A 20,858-nucleotide genomic window follows, 5' to 3' on the forward strand; every position below is an offset into this window, starting at 1 on the left:
TAAAAGGCGCTGTCTCGTTTAAAAGGTCATGGAACCCAGCGAGCCCTTTTGGGTCTCTGCTGATACGTGGGACGAGAGTGTATCCAATTTCGTGAAACTATTATGACCGTGACGGTCCGAAGTCTTGCTGGACGTCGACAAAAAGGACGTGGGTGCCTTTAAATGCGGTACTATACCGAGTAGTTCATTATGGGCTAATGTGTTTTGGAGTTAAACATTGCTATCTGAATGGGGTGAGCTTGGTTGTTTGGGTGAATGCTTGATTTGTTAGATAAAACGGAAGTTTAATTTTTTACTGTTAGTTGTTTATATAAGAGGGTTTTTTTTAATGGGTCGACATTTATTTAATTATAGAGCGAAGTGGAACTTTTCTATTAAATGAAATGTTCAAACAACTTATAAATTGCACGAATTCCGATCAACCACACGAAACTTGGATTTTAAATTATAAATTCATACAATTTGCGAATTATTCAAACCCATCACAGAACTCACCGTACAAAATTGTTAATTCAAAATTCAAATAAAATTCCCGTAGTCAGCATGACTCAGCGAAATTACGAAATGAAAAGAGCTACATTTCTATATCGAAGAATCTGCCAAACGGACCAAACCGCAACGGAACCCATTAAAACTAATTAGCTCGTTCTTTGTTCGCGTGGAAAAACGCGGTGTCGCGTGAGAAGGTCGTTGAAATGGTATGAACCGAGGAAAGTGGAACGGTTTAAAAGGATGAAAGATATGGATGGGAAAAGATGTGCGTGTGGAGGTCCACACGTAGCCCGGCATTATGCGCGCGATTATGTAGGTATTCTCATCGGAGAACGCCGAAGTGCAACCAGTCGGAAATGCCTGAACGATTGCGTCACTGGTCAGGAATTCACGGACCGTTCTGCCCTCGGAGCGTTTTCTTTTACGCCCGTGTTCCTTTTTTCCCCCCTTACGATCGCGTTGCCGACCTCCTCGTACTCTCCGTCCTTCGTCCTTAACGTCCTCACGACGTGCGCGTGCGTAACATTATCCCGCTGACCGTTCTTTGGCTTTGTGTACATGTAAGCGGCAGGCGAATTAGCGCGGTAAAAGGGTAGCCATTTTGTGTAAGTAGTCGAGGAAGATGGTGAAGATGGAGTAAAGATGAAGTTGCTTAATCTTCTTCTTTTTTTCCTTTCTTTTATCTCTAGGGAGAGAAAAATTGCAACTCCCGAGGGATAATGATAGGTATAATAGGTATGGTTTTTATCTTTAATTAATTCTTTTACTTTGACTTTCTGCGATTTTAGTGTAATTGTAAAAGTTGCTTATTTCGTTTTAATCGAAGCATCAATTTAGAAGGTATCTACATTGGATACTTTTCTTGTTTTCTTAATTTGCGTATAACGTCAAATATTGAATAATTTTTTTATTTATTTAATTTGAGCATAATTTCAGAAAAGATATATATATATATACCTCCAATTTTTTTAATTCGAGTATGGTTCGAAAGGATAGATTGAACTTTATCGCGCAAATTAAAGTTTTGATCTGATAATGCAGTTCTTACTATTTGAACATTGAATTAATAAAGGCTCGAGTGTGGTGCATTACAGGCGAGCAACCTTGCAATTATCGAACTACTCCTCGCGTGATCACGAGCCACTTTTCTGCTAAATCATTCAAAATGTTGTACTTGGATTTAACAACTATACCAGCCATTGTAATAAGAACGTTGAAGAGCCTTGTCTCGTCGCTGAATCAGCGATTCTTGAGAAATTTGAACCTAGATGATAAACATTAGAAAATTCCGCAAAAGTTAAGCAGAAATGTGAGCGAATTTGATATTTCGCTAAAATTTTTAATGTAATTGCAAGTTTTGCTTAGAAAGTAGCAATTATGTACCGATGAATATAAGTTAATGAATCATTCTTGGCGAAAAGTAGGCGATTAAACATCTTTGAGGATGAATCGTCAGTTTCGCAAGAATCGTTGTTCTGCGTCACGAGAGATCGATTACATGATTGCCGGATAAAGACGACATTAACATTTACAAATTGAGAATGGGGCTTAATCCTTTTAGATGCGTTTATCTCGTGACAAATTGTTCCATATCGTACTGTTAATAATGTTATGTACTGTTAAAGATTTAGAAAAGAGAATTAATATTTAATTGAAGAAATTTATAAAAGTTCAACAATAAATAATTTTGTATGACAACGATAAAATGGTACGACAATAACAGATCTTTTTTTTCTTCAGAAGAACTTTAACTTCTCGAGTACTGCCTTTGTAATATTATTCATCCATATTTGTTAAATGATAATATAAAATTTCACTTGTACAGTGTTACATAGCTTTTTAAAATTTTGTATATGTAATGTCCAGTTATAAGTACAAAACTACGCGTTAGAATTTTGAGGTTATCTTCCATAGTATGCATATCTTCTGAAAGGACACGGCCCACTTCCGGAGGTACAATTTTGGTAATCGTGAAAAAATAAAAGTATCTTTCCCCAAAAATTATATTTCGATATAGTTTCACAAAGTAATTTTACAATATAATACGCAGTATGGCTAAAAAAAATTGAATATCTATATACAAGTGTTCCGTGTTAACGCGTTTTTCTGTAATTTAACGAACTCTCTTAAGAGGTTAAAGATCTATCGTTTTGATTTTTTCACAATGTAACCCTTCTTATTATCCAGTTTCATAATTGAAATACAGAAAGACGAAACACACCAAAAGAACGTTCTATAGCAACTTTATTAACGATCAGCGATAGAACTGACTTATATGAAGCACATCCGTAAAAGCGATTCTCATTACCGCGATAAAACTAGTACGATATCATGTGAACGCGAGCACGAATAAGGACAGGGACGTGACGTGCAGGGAATTTCCAAAATTACCCCGGGAAAGCCCGTTCTCCGTCGTGTCGTTCACCTCTGAACGTAAAGCATGCTCTTGAGGGACCACCATCGCATCGCTTCTTGCTTCTCATTCTTCGGCTTTGTCCGGAGTGCGGTGCTAAAAACAGTCAGTCAGAGCACTTTGTTCTTATCTACGTCGTTTTATCGACTACTGACAGACCAGTCCAAGTACTTTGTGCCGTATAACGAATGTGATACATGGTGTTTGTCAAGGGCATGCGGAAGGAACGTCGCGTGGATTCTTCGTGTTCTGGATACAGTAGAACGTCGATTATTCAGGCTTTTGATTTACCAGGCTCTTTTAATAATAAAAATGTTCTGTTCGCTATATTCGAACTTCTAGTTAACTCGTGTTGCATCCATTGGATCATTTGCGATCGGATACAGTTGTTTCGTAAGAATATGATTCTAATATAATTCTAGCCATAGAATCTAGAAAATACAATTCTATAAATCTGTAATATAATTTTAACAAGGTATTTATAGAAAATATGATTCTATACATTTCTAATGTAATCCTAACTGAAGCACCTAGCGAACATAATTCTATAAATCTCTATAATATCTCTCCGTTATAATGAAAGAACCTAAGAAATATAATTCTAAGTCCCTTCGTGTGCTCTCGCATAATGAATTGTTTCAAACGTAGATTCAAGCGTGTTTGTTTGAGAAACGATTGTAAAGGGTGCGCGTTACTCGTGGAAAAGGCGGCGTGCGACCAACAACGAAGCACTGTTCTCAATGGTAATCGTTAATCGAGACTCAGGAAAGGCCAGACTTCAATTAAGAGCCCTAGATGCTGTCTGAAGAGAGGCTGGCTACGTTGGGCCGGACTTAAATGAGATGTGAAAGAAGAGTATGCAGCTTTATGGCTTGGCTTATGCATTTTTCATTTTTCTACGTGTGCACCTATCTGTATACGCTTGATGGAAAGTTAGCAAATTTTATGGATCATTGGGGTATAATTAAGTCGAGTACATTAGATCATTACATCGTTGTACCTTAAACAGGAAATTATTCGAATTTTATCGCCTTCGTACTGTGGAATACAGAAAAGATAGAACAATTAGATTTAACTTATTTCTTGTCAAAAATTATAGTCTACACAATGTTTGTTATGTAATTTCAGATATAAAAGAAACTTTTACGTGTTCGGAAAGAAAACGGTTTATCAAAATGTAATAAATACTTCAATTTCATTGAACTTTACAAAATTGTAGTGATTTGGGTATGTTAAATTTGGGTGTGTGATAAATAGGTCTATGGAAGCAATAACGACGAAACAGAATATTATATAAATTCTTGAAATTCTTTCATAATTATCAAATATTATACGTTAGTATCAAATATTAAACTAGAGCAACGCTGACGACATGAGTTAATATATTTTAATTATATGCTTTACTTAAATTATATGTAATTTTAATTATATGCTTTTAATTAAATTATATATAATTTTAATTATATCCTTTTAATTAAATTATATATAACTTTATATAATTTTAGTTATATTTCATTTCATAATATATTAACATTTTGGTCGCTATCGTTACAGTTTTTTATGAAAACACCACTGATTTCCTAGAGGAAGATTTACCACAGGAACGGTTTACCATACGGAAGCCATCCACAGGCTTCCACCAACAAGATAACCGACTTAAGAAACCGATCTTGGAAATGAATAATCCCCTCTTTCTCGTGTAGAACACGAAGTTAAACACAATTCTAGTATATTTAGTATACTCTAGTAAAGTTTAGTGAAAACGTTCACTTGCACTGCTATATAGGTATGAGGAAGAAAAATGATATTTCTGTTTCGGTAAAACTTCTCGGAACGCGATCGCGTCACGTGTCTTTCGAGCGGGACTTTCAAGGCGATGGAAAGTATCGACGAAAAATAACGGTCCCAGGAGCGATAAAAATCGAGTCGGCGATGTTCTATATTTATGGAATAATTCGTAGAAGTCGCGTTTTGAACCGGAAGAGGTCCTCGAGTATGACGCAACGACACGTGCTCGATTTCGATTTTCCTGGTACGATGATTCTGTGATTTGTGCTATCGAATCCTCGTGACTCATACGCAGTCGGCGCCTATTTAGTAATCAGATGTCTGCGGACGCTGTTAATACATGCGCGTATGCACTTGATGCATTTATGTAAATCCCGTGGATCGTTCGCGTAGTCTATCGATGTCGATCGATCGAGTCTTTTCCTAGCATGATGAAAGGGGCCACGTGACTTGAAAGCGATAGCCATTCGCGTTCCTTTTATGCCGTTCGGAAAAATCCCGAGATTTCCGCTTTCGATAACGACGAGCGTTGTTGATATGTCACTTGCGATATGGTTAATATACTTTGATGTTTAATACGTCTAAAACGTTTAGTCCTGTCGCATAAATATTACACAATATATTATTACATATATTTATTTTTTATCTATTGGTCCCAATTTTATTCGATTTATGATAATTATATACATAGATATACGTATATATTTTAATATTACAAAAGAGAAACCTGTGTTACGCAAGATACGATTCCGACAATCGAACTCTAGCAGTCGCGCTGAAACTTTACTCTCGTGAGGTACTTGGAAATGCCAAGTATTCCTGAACGGCTACACTTCCCCGAAATTCCCCCCCAAAAAAACCTTGAAACACGATGGCTTAGCGTGATTGAAAGATTTCTGCGATTTCTCCCCGTGTTTGAGAGAGAACCATCTCTCGATCGCGTTTCGGTGGCCGGAATGAAGTCATCTCTTATCCCGGCTAATGCAACCTCTTCCCTCGTGTGGCTGTAGTCTCTTTTTCTGTGTTTTTATCCACGAGGATTCTCTCATCTCTCCTTCGGGTGTTTCACGTGCACTTGTGTTGCTGGCGTATCCTCTCGAGAAAAGAGTCGAGCATATCCGAAGATAGCCGAAGCTGCGAGGCCGAGCCCGACCAGGCGACCATGTGGTGATAGCGCGATGACAGAAGCAGTAGAAGCACTGTCAGTGTCATTACGACTGCCGTTGCGCGCGGTTGTTCAGCGAGGTTTCGTACGTCTCTCTTTTCCTCGTTATCTTTTTTTTTCTCTCGACGATTTCAATGAACGCTGGCATTCCGTTGATCTCGTAACGATTCTTCGAATTCAAGAGTTCAGATCGAAATCGATTTCACAGAATAATCGACGTTGTTCTGTCTGTAAACGAGAAATTGTTTCTGTACATCGACTGTGTTATTTTAGTACGCATAGTCGATATAGATTTCGTGAACAGGCACGAGGTCGCGAGGAGCCGAGGATTCGAGGTGAGTTCACGCTTTTAAAAATTCATTGCCATTTTTGGTGCGTTTACCAGTGGTCAACTTTTTAAGCGTGTCCTGTAAGCGTGACAGCCGTAACGTTACGTTATTGTTGATGCATGCAAGGAACGATTATGAATCCTGCGATAAGAGCTCGAGGCTAAATGACAAAAAGCGAAAGAAAAAGAATCGCGGACCCGATCGTGGATTCGAAGTATTTATGGACATCGAACAAAGGATGGTAGCTGGATATTTTCTTTTCTAATAGCATCGTTATCTCGTTTCCTGGCTGATAGCCGGTGCTTGTGCTTTTTGTTTTCTTTCGCTCGATGCACTTTAGACTCGTCACAGTTGGCTTCGTGCACGTGCCTCTTCCCACGTACATATAAGTAAGCTTTCACGAATCGGCTAGTAGTCGGGACTCGAACTCGAAACCTTGACGTCCCGAGTCGATAATGTTCCCGGAAATACCGTACGTGTTTCCCTTTCGTAATTACCGAATAACGCGTAAACGTCATTTTAACGGTCTCACGCGATTTTATTTTCGCTATTTTACTATAGATAGCGTCTTGATATTGTATGGAATCGTACCCATATAATAATTAACTGATATAAGATTTCATAACACGGTAAACTATGTATATATATTGTAATAAATCCTATGTTCTATTCTCTATACGATTGTATTCTATCAGTAAAATAATTTGCAACATAAGTTACTAAAAAGTACTAATATATTATATTATCTTATATGCGATATATTACAAGTATTAACATTTCAAGATCTTATCGATAATATACAAATACCAAGATAAATGCGCGAGTCATTTGAAAATTTGTATAGAATTTGTTATAATGTTTTACAAATATTTATGCGACTGAGTAACACTATAAAAACACCTATCCCATTTTCCTATCTTTTCGATAGGAACCAACGAATGTCTACAGTCTACAGCATAGAAAATGAACTTGTTTGTTATGTAACTTACATGGTATAGCACACAACGGTAAAAAAGCGTAACAAACGGGGAAAGTTGCGAGCGCGCAGTCGATCGCCGCGTGTTATCGTGTTTACATTCTTTGTTCTTTGTCCAGAGCTGACGGTGCATCGATGTTTGCGCCGGATCGCGCTTTTTAGCGTCCGCTTCCTCTAACGTTTCTATATGTGTCGGATTGTCGGGGGAGAGATATATTCCTCACTGCAAACGGTCCGATTTTTCACGAGCTTTCCATTAGCCTCGGTTAAATTTAAACGCCTCGACCACTCGTTCTCTTCGTTACGGAAAATTTGTATCTAATTTTTAATCTGTTAACTAGGAAAGACGTAACTGGTATTGATAATCTCCTGGGTATAATATTATGTTTATGTAAGGATTTTTAACGTCTATTTTTGTTAATAATGTATCATATCATACATTTACAGGCATTAACATCCACCCAATTGCAATTGATTTGTCTTCGCGTACTTCTAATTTCGTGATTATAGAAACTTCTGATTAAAGAGCGACTCGGTTAATAGATCAAGTTGATATCTGTAATTGCGTTATTCTTGCGCTACTAATTGGATATTGTAGCATGTAGTTCGGATTCGTGGCACTGATTAAGCCACGTATGTATTTACGTAGTCGTATAAAACAAGATGATGCTCTTTTGAGATTTTTCCTGCCTAAATTTTATTTATTTGTTAATGTGTATGTGTGTATATATATATACATATATATATATAAAAGCTGGTGTATTATAATTTTTACAATGAAAATAGAAACACGATAAATAGATTGTTTTAGTTAATTCATGGGAATTACGTTCCAATAGTGGAAAACTTACATCTGTAAGTTATATTTTGCATATTCGTATGTAGATAACTTCTGGTTTTAGAATTCCGTGTAATTTGCGCATAGTATTACTATTGTTTCCCTATCGAGCTCGTAGATGAAAAACAGCGAAGCAAACGGAATAAATGATTAGAAAATTATTCCGCTATTAAGTTTTCTGTTTCCGAAGAGGACTGGAATAAAGGAGATTGTGATTCGGGACGAGTACCCGGAGCAAAGAGTTTCCTAACCTCTACGCGGAATTATTCTTCTCACTTCTTTTCATGTATCGTTTCCTTATATGAGAACGTGAAACGAGAAACTAGTTTTGCATATTTTGCATTGCATAAGTGAATCAACAACATTTTAACTTCAGTTAAATTTAGATTTGAATCTAAATTTGAACTTGCAATTGAATTTTGGAATTCGAACTTATGCTTCAATTCCTAAATTCGAATATGAATCTGAATTTTAAAAGTTGAATTTCATTTCGAATTCGTACTTTCAAATCTAAATTCAGTTTAAACAATTGGAGTCTTTTAAATCGAGCGTGTTGTAATGTGTTTTTTTTCTTTTCTTCTTTTTTACATTTAGAAAGGACTCGAAAAGTAAAAACGATTTCCTTTGTTATCCAAGGCCGCGTGTCCATGTCGTGCAGCAGTCTGCCATGTCTTTTTTTCGTTTCGTACCACGATAACGCCTCTCGGTCCGCGTACCAACGACGTAATTGCGTTATTATTTACCACGTAATAGCAACCGTCGCGTAACGGCCACGCAGAACGAGAGAAAAAAAGAAACATGTCCGTGCACATACGCCGGGAACATAGCAATAACGAACGATAGATTATGCGAAACACGTAACAATTGGTCCATCGAAGGGGGATTAAAACATGATTAGAAATTGGAACGCATTCTCAACCATATATGTAACAAATGTTATTTACACGTTCGATTAAGCTAGATAATTGCATCCGTATCGTTGTATACGAACTATCGCGTATTTTATTCTATCTGCGCCGTTTCGTATTGTTGGTGCTTATCGCTCATTGGTCGTCTACCAGATAGCATAGAGAATAATAGAGAGAAACTACGAGATTAAACAAATTATCGTTAGATTGCGTTACTAGCAAACGTAATGCGGAGAAATCGTTCTTCCGCCGAAACCTGTAATTAGCCGGGAAAAAAATAACGATAACTACATTGTTCAATCGTAGAAGAATCGCCGTCGCAATTTGTTTGGCCGGGAACGCGTCCTTGAGTCGCCCACGGAGCTGAGTTGAGCGCTCCGATGATCTTGGCCTGACATTTCAATGCCCTCCGCAGAAAGGTTTTCGTGGAAAAATCGTTGCTCCGTCCGTTATGTCCCGACCGTTTGTGCACCGTGTTCATTTTGTTTTGAGACGCCACGTGCGAGAGCGTTTCGGTCTCATCGTCGCATAATTAGCCAATGTAAACGGGCCTGCAGCATCTGATCGTGAAAACAAAAAAGCGAAATAGAATTCAGAACAGATACCAAAGATCGCTCAAACACACGCTATGTTTACCTTGTACCGGTCTTACAATGAATCGATCCCTATGTTATTACGTAAATAAAAAATATCCATTTGAGAAAATATATCGTCAGTCGGTAATAATCGATGCAAATGGACCTCTGATTAGTCAATCTTTGACCACGATCTTCTTACGCAAAATCAAATCGTTTCCTATTTGTTCCGCGTCTAGTTTGACTAGATGAAACATCTAGTTAATGTAAAATTGTATTGAAATGAGGTAAGCGATCTCACGGAACGTTCGATGCAAATTTGTCGTTCCGGCGAACAGTCGAATGGTTCAGATCCGCTAGTTTCCTGTTAATTGGACGCCCTCCGTGTTCTTATCGGGGCCGGGAAATATGCTGGCAGTTCCTGGAATTTGAAATTGACGCGTGGGCGGAAGGGAAGGCATTGAGGTATCCGGGGAGGGTTGCTATAGTTAGATTAATATAGATAATAGGTTATAACGAAGAGCTCAGTGTATTTCGCGGAAATGTTTATTTCTGCAAAAATTTTATTCATCTCGACAAAAATCTATTACCATTTTTCAAGTCATTCAATTATTTGGGAATATTTATTTTCATAGATCAAAAGATAAATATTTTTAAGCTGGTGTTTTTAATGCGACTTTTGAAGAGTCAACTAGAAGAAATGTTTTCGTTACACGATGATCTCTATTTATGGGTAACATAATAAGATACTACGGGCAGTGTTGCATGGTGTTTTGTGTTTAAAAATTCCGAGCACTACTGGCTGATAAAACACCGGAGATTGTTTATTGAAATCTGGCTGGCACACATGTTTTCGTATCAAGTCGCGGAGATAAGCTGGTTTTGAATGTCCATCTCGTGTTCACGAGCCACTTCGTGACTGGTTGGGACACGTTTATTTCCGAATGACGCAAAAGAGAACAGGTTTTCCGCTACCGCGTAGCGGGTAGCGTATTCTAATTATCGTCATCTCTCTTCTCCTCCTCGCGTGGTCACGACAGACGCGTTAAAATACTCCTTTTAAATAACCAGTCGACTTGCTTTGTCGTAAACAGTAACTGCTAATCGCCATATTTTCACCAACGTCACAGAAAAATACCACCAATAACACGACGGAAATGACAAATACATTCACATTTCGACATTTTAATCGTCATGGTAATCGTCGTTGATATAGTTCCAGACGCTTGTCAGGTGACCATGTGCACAAACATATTTTCAGAACTAAAGGAAAAAGCTGCGGCTATGGTGGCGCTGTGTACGCATCTTTAACGAAGCGATGTACGAAGGAAGCCACATCCTGGAAACGATTCACGCGATAAACGATAATATCGTCCAAACATGCGTTTCACTATCGCATCCAACCAATTCCAATATAACGAGTAAAAAGCTTATTCCGGGAAATCTTACTTAACAGAGATTACATTATGAAGTCGAGAAATCGATTAGTTCGATGAAACAACTAGTACGAAATTTTCGTGAAGTTTTCGGGATTGGAATGTTTCTCGGTTGGGTCGAGAATTCTACGAAGAGACCTCTTGGCCCCTTTCCAAGACGACGAATCGCGGGGAGACCGGCGTCGACGACAAACGACGCTCCACAGGTGTTTAAACTTAGAACTCGGGTTAATTAAGATCCTCCAGGCGGACGCGCAATTGGGAATTTCGGAGATGCTGGGAAAAACCACTGCTCTACTGCGAATAAGCTCTCAAGTATCAGCTGGTATTTGGTGTTACGGCTGTTTTCAATTTGTTTCGTGCTCGCGAGTATTAACTTGTCTGTTGGTAACGCCATTAACTAACTTCAAACCTGGTAACGTATCCAAAGTAATAAAATTTTATGTTACTGATTATACCTTATTCTAATTTTATATATCAGTAATATATCAGTATATTTTACTCTAATTCTATATATATGTTACTAATGATATTTTATTCATAAAATAAAGTTAATTCGAATATTTATATTTTTAGAACGAATATGCAAATTTCTTAGACCATTAGCGATTTCAAAGATAGCGTGTGCCGATACTTGATATTTTCGCAGTTAGTAAAGGTTTCGTCGCATTAGTATAAATCTTTTGGAACGCAGTGGCTACAGATAAATCGGTAGGAGCGTTAAGTTGGAAACTTCGGACCATTACGCGATTCCGAAAGAATGTCACTGTTGGCGAGCGGGGAACAATGGAGAAAGTCGTAAAGGCACCCCTTTCTTATCTCTTCGGTCATAAACTTTGGCTACACACTTGCATTAACTACCAAAGGCTTGCCTTCGAACACTTTCACGAGTCATAAGACGCTATGGACATAAATATGATATTTAAAGGGAAAAATTAAAATCCAACGACGGGGATTTGAACCCGGTCTCTAACTTGATAGGCAACTCCAATATCAACCGAATCATTCAGTTCTGATAGTCTTGGCTAAAAATTAGTTTGTAAAAAAAGTTCTTAGAAAATAGTTTCATTAAATTATCTATAAAAGAACCTAATTTAATCCGTTGTGAATTTTTGAAAAATTATTTTTATTTAGCTACATACGGGAAATAACGAGAAAGCTCATCAATAGCATGTTGCAAATTTAAAGAAGGGCGCGGAAATCTCTCCCACCTTTTTCTCCTCTGGCTCTCTCTTTCTCGTCGTCTCTTTCTGTCAAGCGCACATACTCGAAATTCGAAGGTTATTTTTAGATTAGGTTTCCTCGTCGCGTATGGCCACGAAGAGCAGAACGGCATCGGCAGGCTCAGTGTAAGAGAGGCGTCGGTGGAGGACGCAGTGGTGACGAACTCTTTCAAGAAGTGAGAAGAAGAGCGTGTACGAGGGAGGAGAATCGAGAGTGTAAAACAGAACAGAGGGAGAAAGAGATTGAGGGGAGGGGAGGCGCACACCGACGTCCAAACGATCTCTCACGAACGAACGATCGACTGAAATTACTTTTTTCTTACATTAAGCCCCTAGATTCTTTTTCGTTAACCCTCGACGAAAACGAGTTCGCTCGTACTTTCCTTTCGACCCTGCTTCCTGTATTTCCTATAAAAACGTCTCCCTTTCCTTCTCCTCTCACGTGATTTTTTATTAATTTTATTTATTTATTTCTATCGACGACGAAACGAATAACTGAACGAATTAACCGATACCACGAACTATGGCAGCCACCGCCATGGATCCAGTCGACATAGCTAATATCCTCGCGCAGGAACTGCTTTATCAGCAGGTAATCCCCATACATGTTGCAGATTTTTACAAAATCGTCCACTTTTATTCTTTCATACTGTACGACGTAAAATTGTTCTCAATGTTTTGGGGGCAAACCCTTTTTCATCGAAAAACTAGTAACAATGTCTAAGATATGGGATTTACAGTGATTAGTGTGGTTTTAACCATAACCTAACATAGACACATAACCTATCTAGCGTTGTCAAGTATATGCTGTTTTTGTTTACGACCAAACAAATGACGGTGTCATTAAGCGAGACTTGTTGAAGCAGCTGCTAGATTTATTTTGAAAGAGACGGATACTCGACTAAAGCTGTATCTTCTACCCTACACCAGTAAATAGATCCAGGCATTAAACAGTCGCTACCGCGTTCGGGTCCACATGTCCTCTAAGTAGGAAGCTTGACAAAAATCTAGAAACATTGAAATCGTGTACTTAGTTAAGTCATATATCGTGACATACTTAAAACCATACGAGTTGTCTCGTTGTTTAGAAACTTGTCGCGATAAGAGGAGCGCGTGTATTTAACCGCATAGAGCGAAAAAAGAGTCTGTTTAATTCACAAACGGTCAGGCCGCGTGTGAAAGCAGCGAGTCTAAATTTAGAAAATCGCTTAAAAGATGGTACAATACGCTTTTGAACGGATCTACTAGAGGATAACGTGTCTACTGCCTATCGTTGTCGGATAGATCACGTTCGATTACATTGTTCCTTCTCACAAAGTAGCATTCTGTTTGAAGAAAACAGTCTAATGTCTAAAGGACCTCGAGGGGCTTCGAAAGCAACCGTCTAAAATAAACACACCACTTGGCAGGTCTCCGAAATAGTGTTTCATTCACGCTGTGGTGCACGGTTCGAGTCGAACGAGCCAAATGAAGTCGACTCGAATTTGGAAAGAATTGTAAATTGGCGAGGAACAACGTATCCACATTTCATCGCGTTCCTTTCGAGGCACGCGCGCGCGGTTCTGACGCGAGCACAAACGCGATTCTGACGCGAACACGAACGCGGGAAAGGAAGGAGAGATGCGCGAAAAAAGAAACAACATGGCGGTCGCGACGGATGAACTTGAAGGAGAAAGTCTATTCGACACGCGAATGCCACACTATCGAGCCGCCTGTTAACGTATGTGGGGCCATTATTGCAATGCGGACGAGCAGGGATTGTGCAATATTGTGCAATAACGATTGGAAGTTCCACCGGCTTCGATGAAACAAACAGATCGTAAACGAATGGTCAGGTTGCGCATGAAACCGCGGAATGAATATTTTTACGTACCCGTAAAAACCGCTGAAACTATACCACGTGTCTTTGAGAAAAACAGCCGGTTGAAAAAAGTAACCTCGATGCTCAAGACGTGGCGCGAATATAATGTCTTGTTAAAAGCTTAACTAATATCGTATACACACTACCGTCAGATACGTTTCCCGATATTCATAGTTCTCTCATCTACCATTCGGACACTGAACAATACTGAAGTTTTATCAAATCGTATTTGACAATTTTTTGCCAGTTTATTAATTTTTCTGAAGTTTGACGAAACTGAAGTATCTATAATATTATGATAAACTATTTTTTTAAGTCATGAAAATTTTCTTGTATCTGTAGTAGACTTCTAAAGTAATTTATTATAGTAAATAATTTTTATATATTTTCTATAATGTACATATTATTCCAATGGTATAATTATCATATCTTAACAATACAATATGTTAGTTACTTTATATGTCCCAACAATGTTATATTTATACGAGTCTTACAATTACCTCACTAAATGATTGATATATCCAATTACAATTATTGTATCGTTCCCTTGTATTCGAAGTGAATTTGTTTCAATCTATTTTCCGCGCTGTAAAGTTACGATGCGTATGTACAATGCCTGGAGAGCCGTGGTGGTTCACCGATTCATCATCTATCTCTTTCTAATTAATCTTTTCTTTATTTTACTATCTTTTCCTTGTCTAAGAAAATGTTGCGCCAATATCTGACTGCGGTATGTTTCGCAATGATTTTCTGGTTGCTGATATCGCCCTTTGTCCGCTCGTAACGCGGGCCCAGGGCAGATTAAAACAGCAAACGCATCTATTTATAGAAAGAGTGGTCGTGTGTGTTGCTCGGATACGTTATGTCGCGCGCGCGAGCACACTGTGATCGTCGAGTTCTCTCTCTATCTCTCTCTATCTCTATCTCTCCTTCTCTCTCTTGTCTTTGGTGTCGAACACAACGGGAAAAGAGAGAGAGAGAGAGAGAACAACTACATCACAAAACGGAAGACGTGCTGCATACCAACGGCGACATCGAAAAAAAACCACATTGCGCATCTGCGTCAAATATTTCTGTGTATTTCGTTACGAGGGTGTCATTGGGGTTGACATTTGCCGACCATTATATCCGTTTCTCTACTATCTTGATTTTTTGTTATCGTCTGCTACGTTTGCATGACCTTGCTGCTTGATTGATTTCAAAATCGCAATCTCTCGGCGATAATTGAAATGCTGTCCTCGTAGAGATGCATGTCAATAATTGTGTATTGTCTTGTAAAACATTTCTTACTCCATAGATATTGTGTTCATATTAACTCTAATGCGATTCTCGAATTTTTATATTTCATTTTTCCTCTCATTTTAACAAACAATAAAGATTTATAATGTTTTAGAAAGAATACGATAATCATTCTTTCTTATTTTATTCATATATGTAATATTTTTTATCATTACTCAAGTGGATACAGTTGGATTGCAGGTAAGCAAAAGAACGCAGCAAAGTTAAATACGTATGTATGCTTGTTGAATATTAGTGGATATTAGTTTTCAGTATAGTAAGCCTATCTGTGATGTAGTTACACGATGATAATTTGCGAAGCAAATATCTATCTATTTACCATAAACGTCTAGTCAGTAGTAAAAAATGGAAAGCCTGATTTATTACAATATTTGTTGCCTCGCGGAAAAAAACACGTAACGCAGCGATCAATGTTTCTGCATACCTCTCATCGCGATTGGATTAACGATGCACGATGCGGTAGATACTAGAATCGAGAGTAGACAGCTATTTCTAGAAACAATGCATATATGTATGCATTTTGCCGTTGCAACATGTTAATGCGGGACAATATATTCCAGTAACTATAACTACCGCATGAAAAATACGATTTTTAGGACTCTCATAGTTTTATATAATTTTGTTCTAACCTAAAAAAATGATTAATAAACAAAACGTTTGACAGTTATATGAATTTTCTTAAAAATTTCTTTATTTATCTTTCTTCTCTTTTTGGATTTATTTTAATATTAGTATGAATTACTATCATCTTATGATAGATATTTGGGTAGAATAAACACGAGTATGATGGACGGTGTTGTCGATCGAAAGCATGTCGTGACGCGATCTTCGGGCAGCCGTTGACTTGAACCTGCACAGACACGTCTGACAAAATGATACAGAGTTCATCCACCAGCGCCACATATCGTCTGACATATTCAAACTGACGATGCACGGTAAGGTGAACGGCCCGTCGGTTAACGAATGTGCCGTGGCCGTGGTAATAATCGCAGTCTCGTGACCACTAAAAAAACTGATAGCGCAAGCATTTCCTTTTATTAACCTTCATTCACTCGTTGAATTTCAACCTTTCAAATTTATATTTTCTTTTTTTAATATCCTCAGTCATTTCTTTTTGTTCCATAAAAATTCTATATTTAATGGCATAAGAATTGATTTTGCGGTAGTAAGTTATCATATAATTAACGCTAAAGGTGGACTTAGTAATGGACAATTGATTGCTTAAATAATTTCATAAGTGTATGTGTACAACAAATATCTTGTAACTTCTATATACATTTTCATATTTGTTTCAAACTTTGTCAATGTGATCATGATACTTGTATCTTGTCATATGTTATACAAAATTTTCATAAATGTTTAATACTTTTATGAGTAATTGATGATTAAGTAATAGGAATTAAATGCAACAAGAATTGTAGAATCATTTTATCGCTTTCGCAACGGATAAATACAAGTCGACTCAGGATGGTAAATTCGATAATCCTCCAGTGCAAACAAATGGATGTCGCTTTTTGTGTTTCCTAGATAAACGAAATCGAGTATATCGATTTCCTTTTCTTTTCTTTAAAGGGTAAGTGTGACACGATAAGGGCCACACCTTTGTGTCTCTTTTTCAATCTGATAAAGAAAAAACCACAGTTATAGCTTATAAGAAGTAAATAACGACTGATAAATTTTCAAGCTGGTAAATCCCTCTAAATTTATCAAGCTTTCAATAACTACAGTTTATAACAGAACTGCTTTTTCTCGAAATGGTCAGGGCTGTAAATTTCAGATCGTGCCAAATCGAAAAATCATACAGAGTACGTATGTATACGTGACAGCTTCCAAGTGCATATATCGTCTGATTTATGCGCATGCACGCATCAGCCACAGCTTACAGCAAATTACAAACTCGTACGAAGGTCGAGACGATGAATTAACCCCATCTAACCCAACTTTTTATGCATAAAATAACGGAAGAATATTTAAAGAAGAAATTTAGAAGATTACCCAATTGGTGAATAAAAGAATGGTTTTAAAATCTATGAAAAAACGTGGTTTTTGTAGATATATAAAGGGATAGTATCTGGAAACTGAAATTCCAGAACAGTGTGACGCGCGAAAACGATTTTGTAACGCCTAAGTTTATCGCTCCGAGCATTCCACAAGTTTACGCGCGAACAGAGAGCGGATAGGTGGGTGAATCTTGTGGGTGGGTGATTACTCTTCTGTTAAAGTCGCTACCCGTTGGTATGCTAAGTAATTTTAGCGATGACACACGCGGCAGCGTGGTAGCCCCGCGATTATGAATCGTAATCATGTTATAAATACATGCATAATAAATTCTCACGCGAAAGTGGAGGAGTTCTAAGCCAGCTTCTTCAAATATGATTCACAAAGCATATTTGCATTTTGACAAGTGCTAATGAACTGATAGACAATAGCACACAATTTAGAATACATATACATTTCGAAAGCTATATAGATAGGTGCAAGGTTAGTGATCTTGGTTCTTATTTCTATTAATGCCAAAAGATTGTTCAACTGTGGAAATTAACGTAGAAACGTATTACGTTGGTAATGTCACTTAAAAGATGACACCGTTGTAACTTGAACTTTTATAACCTGTTTTTAAAGTTCAGCGAACTTCTTTTTGCTTTACCTAGCGAGAAGCAAAAAAGAATGAGAGATAAAACGTGGAGGAGCACGACATTGAGTTAATTACGAGATTAGAAGCGAGATGTCATCGATGATCTATCACGATCTTTCCATTTGAAGAATCTCGATGTGCAATTCCTGTGCAATGATGCTTGAACTCTGGGAAACGTTCAATTCCTCTGACGTGCGCTATCTATCCCGCGCGAATCGGCCTTCGTTAACGATCAGTACGGTTCGTAATTTTAGAAATGATAGACCTCGGCTGTTTGGTGTCGTTGTCTCTCGTCTCCTTATGAGACTGAAGGTCGCGATTCTTCTCCTTCCTGCGTCCTTTTGTGCTTTCTGGGAAACGTGTGCGTCGGGTATAATACGTCGCGCGCGTGTCCCCGTCTGCCGATTGGTCGACGCGATGGCGAACGCGAGGTTGTCGCTACGTGAGCTGCGATTCGAGCCAAGTCATTAATATCGTCCGTAGTTGGAGACATACACACTTTTATAACGTCGATAAAATCCATCCAGTCGACCAATTGTTTCCGCGGGCGACTGTTTTGGTTCGTGTCACGGAATAAACCAATTGATTTTTCGATAGCTAAATCGATGGTTTCGATTTCATCGCGTGGACGGAAGAACAGACGACACGACAGGTGGCGCGTTCTCGTCGATAGTACCCCCCAGACGATACTATACCACACACACACACACACACACATTCATAACGTATTCTGTGCACGTGTTCATACTTAATGCCGAGAGATTAACATCACCTATTGTTAATATCGTATGTTACGAGAGTCGTATTAAAATTACGGTTGACTATCACGTAAGGCCATTAAATCGATGTAACTTTTAAAAGACCCGCCACTGCTATTTTCGAACGCAAGGTAACCAAGATCGGAACATGTAAATAGAATTCAAGATCGAAGATTATAAAGAAGGGAGGAGACCGATCGTGGTGGATAATTATTAGGAACATCGCGATAATTCGTTGTAATTTTAGCGATGATGATACCGAACGATAAACATGTGTACTTGCGTACCTTGAAACGAGCAGCCCCCAGATGCGATCTAGTTCGCGCCGATAGCTTATCGACTATTGGATCACGGATATTTTTATCTGAAACATCTCGTTGCATTAACGTTGGTTCGCGATATCAAAGCGAAAAGCGAGAAATGATAACGTTGATGGAAGTACATATCGCGTACCTTTCCGTTACCGTTCTTTCGTTCTCCCCGTATTTTTCCTTCTCCCTTTTTCTTCTTACGGTTATTGCGCAACGCCCTCTTTTTCCATGGAACGAAAGCGGTTATTGGAATCGGTTTCATTGCCTAACAGCACTTCGTCGATAATATGACCGACGAACTTCTTTTATATCTCGCCGAGCAATAAACGAGCGGTGATCTAACGCGCAATTCGTTTGAAAGGCAATCGCGTTCCGCAGACGAAAAACATCGGTTTCCTAACTGTTTTGTTATCTATCCGCACCTGGCAAACTCGCGTTTTATGCTCTGTGTTGCATGGTCATCGAGTTGCGCACCAGTCGCTCGTCTCTCACCTAAACTCGTGTATGTATATATGTGTGTATACGTGTGCTATCATTGCCGTCACTGAAAACCAATATATTACATTAGTCGTTATTTTTTACACGTTTTATGCTGATTCTACACAATAACGAGGACTAATGTTTAAACTGTACTTAATAAGCATATTTTTCTGCGGTTTAGTCAAACGTAGTGCTATTTTTGGTGCAACAAATATTGAAATATACTGAGGATAACTCAAACGCCATAATAATAACGAAAGTTTAAAATACTTTTTAATCTAGCTTCTAACTAAGGTGTAAGTCATGTATTCTCTTTAATAGTTAAATAAAAATACAGCCAGAAAGAAATCGTTGCGCTGTTTTATCCACTGAGAAAATATTTGAAAAGCATGTACTTTGAATTAAAATAATAATCATGTGACATCAAATTAATGTGTTGAAATCTTTTATTGTTGCAGCTTGTTTCTCTGGACGGACTACACAGTGGAGTGCCGACGCGGACGACGCCGACGTTGACGCCAACGACGCTCCGGAGCATCGAGCAAACATTTCTAGAGCTAACCAGCGAGTCAGCGTCGCACAGTCGCGAAGCAGGGTTCGTGCCACCGTTGGTGGAACCTTCGCAACCGACGCCGGCACAAACGCAAAACACGGCGGCGCATCACGTTGTTACCACCACCGTTGCCGCCCCTGTGGCCGCCAATACCACCCTCGTGGACAGTCAACAGACACAGCCACAACAGCCAACCAGACGCAATATGGGTGGCAGAAGGCCTACCAGAACGATCGGGATGACCCCCGAGGAGGAGGAACGAAGACAGATCCGCAGAGAAAGAAATAAGATGGCAGCAGCTAGATGTCGCAAGCGGAGGATGGATCATACCAATGCCCTGTTAGAAGTATGTAATTGATGAAATCTGTTCTGAATTTAATCCTGCTGTTCCCCTCTGAAATAGATGTTATATCTCAATAGATATTGTTAAAATATAGATACTCTATAAGTAATTGATTTCAGTATTGAATTCAAAAGTAGTAATCTTACTGCCTTTTGTGAATTTCATGAATAAAGAATATAAATTTCAAGATAGATAGATATCTTCAGAAGATATTTGAAGAGATGCAAATACGAGGAAGGGAAGAGAACAGCAAGGTTATCATATCATCCCATTCCATATTTGCGAAATTACAATTGCTGTTTTTTCTGTAATTAGATTTCCTAATGAAAGAAAGAAATATTCTAACGTGGAAAAAAAGAATATTAATTTATTGACTGCTCCACTGTTTTTGTGCAATTCTTAATTCAAGATATGTACGTGTGTACAATCGGTGGCATACATTGTCACTTGTTTTACGTGGATTGGAAGTATCAGT

General features: G+C 38.3%; 1 protein-coding gene across 3 annotated transcripts in view; it reads left to right on the forward strand.

Moving 5' to 3' along the window:
* The window catches only part of kay (transcription factor kayak), a 35,232-nt gene that overhangs the window by 12,278 nt on the left and 2,096 nt on the right, over nucleotides 1-20,858 (forward strand). For 2 of the 3 annotated variants that reach the window (XM_069125572.1, XM_069125571.1), the window contains exon 2: nucleotides 19,946-20,386. In XM_069125572.1, the coding sequence (XP_068981673.1) occupies nucleotides 19,946-20,386 (441 nt within the window). Of the gene's footprint in view, nucleotides 1-12,247; nucleotides 12,736-19,945; nucleotides 20,387-20,858 lie in introns of those variants that run through there. The other variant, XM_069125574.1, reaches the window with a different exon arrangement.

The sequence above is a fragment of the Bombus flavifrons genome, chromosome 13 (genome assembly GCF_040668555.2).
Source record: "Bombus flavifrons isolate JBK064 chromosome 13, iyBomFlav1_principal, whole genome shotgun sequence".
In the NCBI taxonomy this organism is placed as follows: Eukaryota; Metazoa; Arthropoda; class Insecta; order Hymenoptera; family Apidae; genus Bombus; species Bombus flavifrons.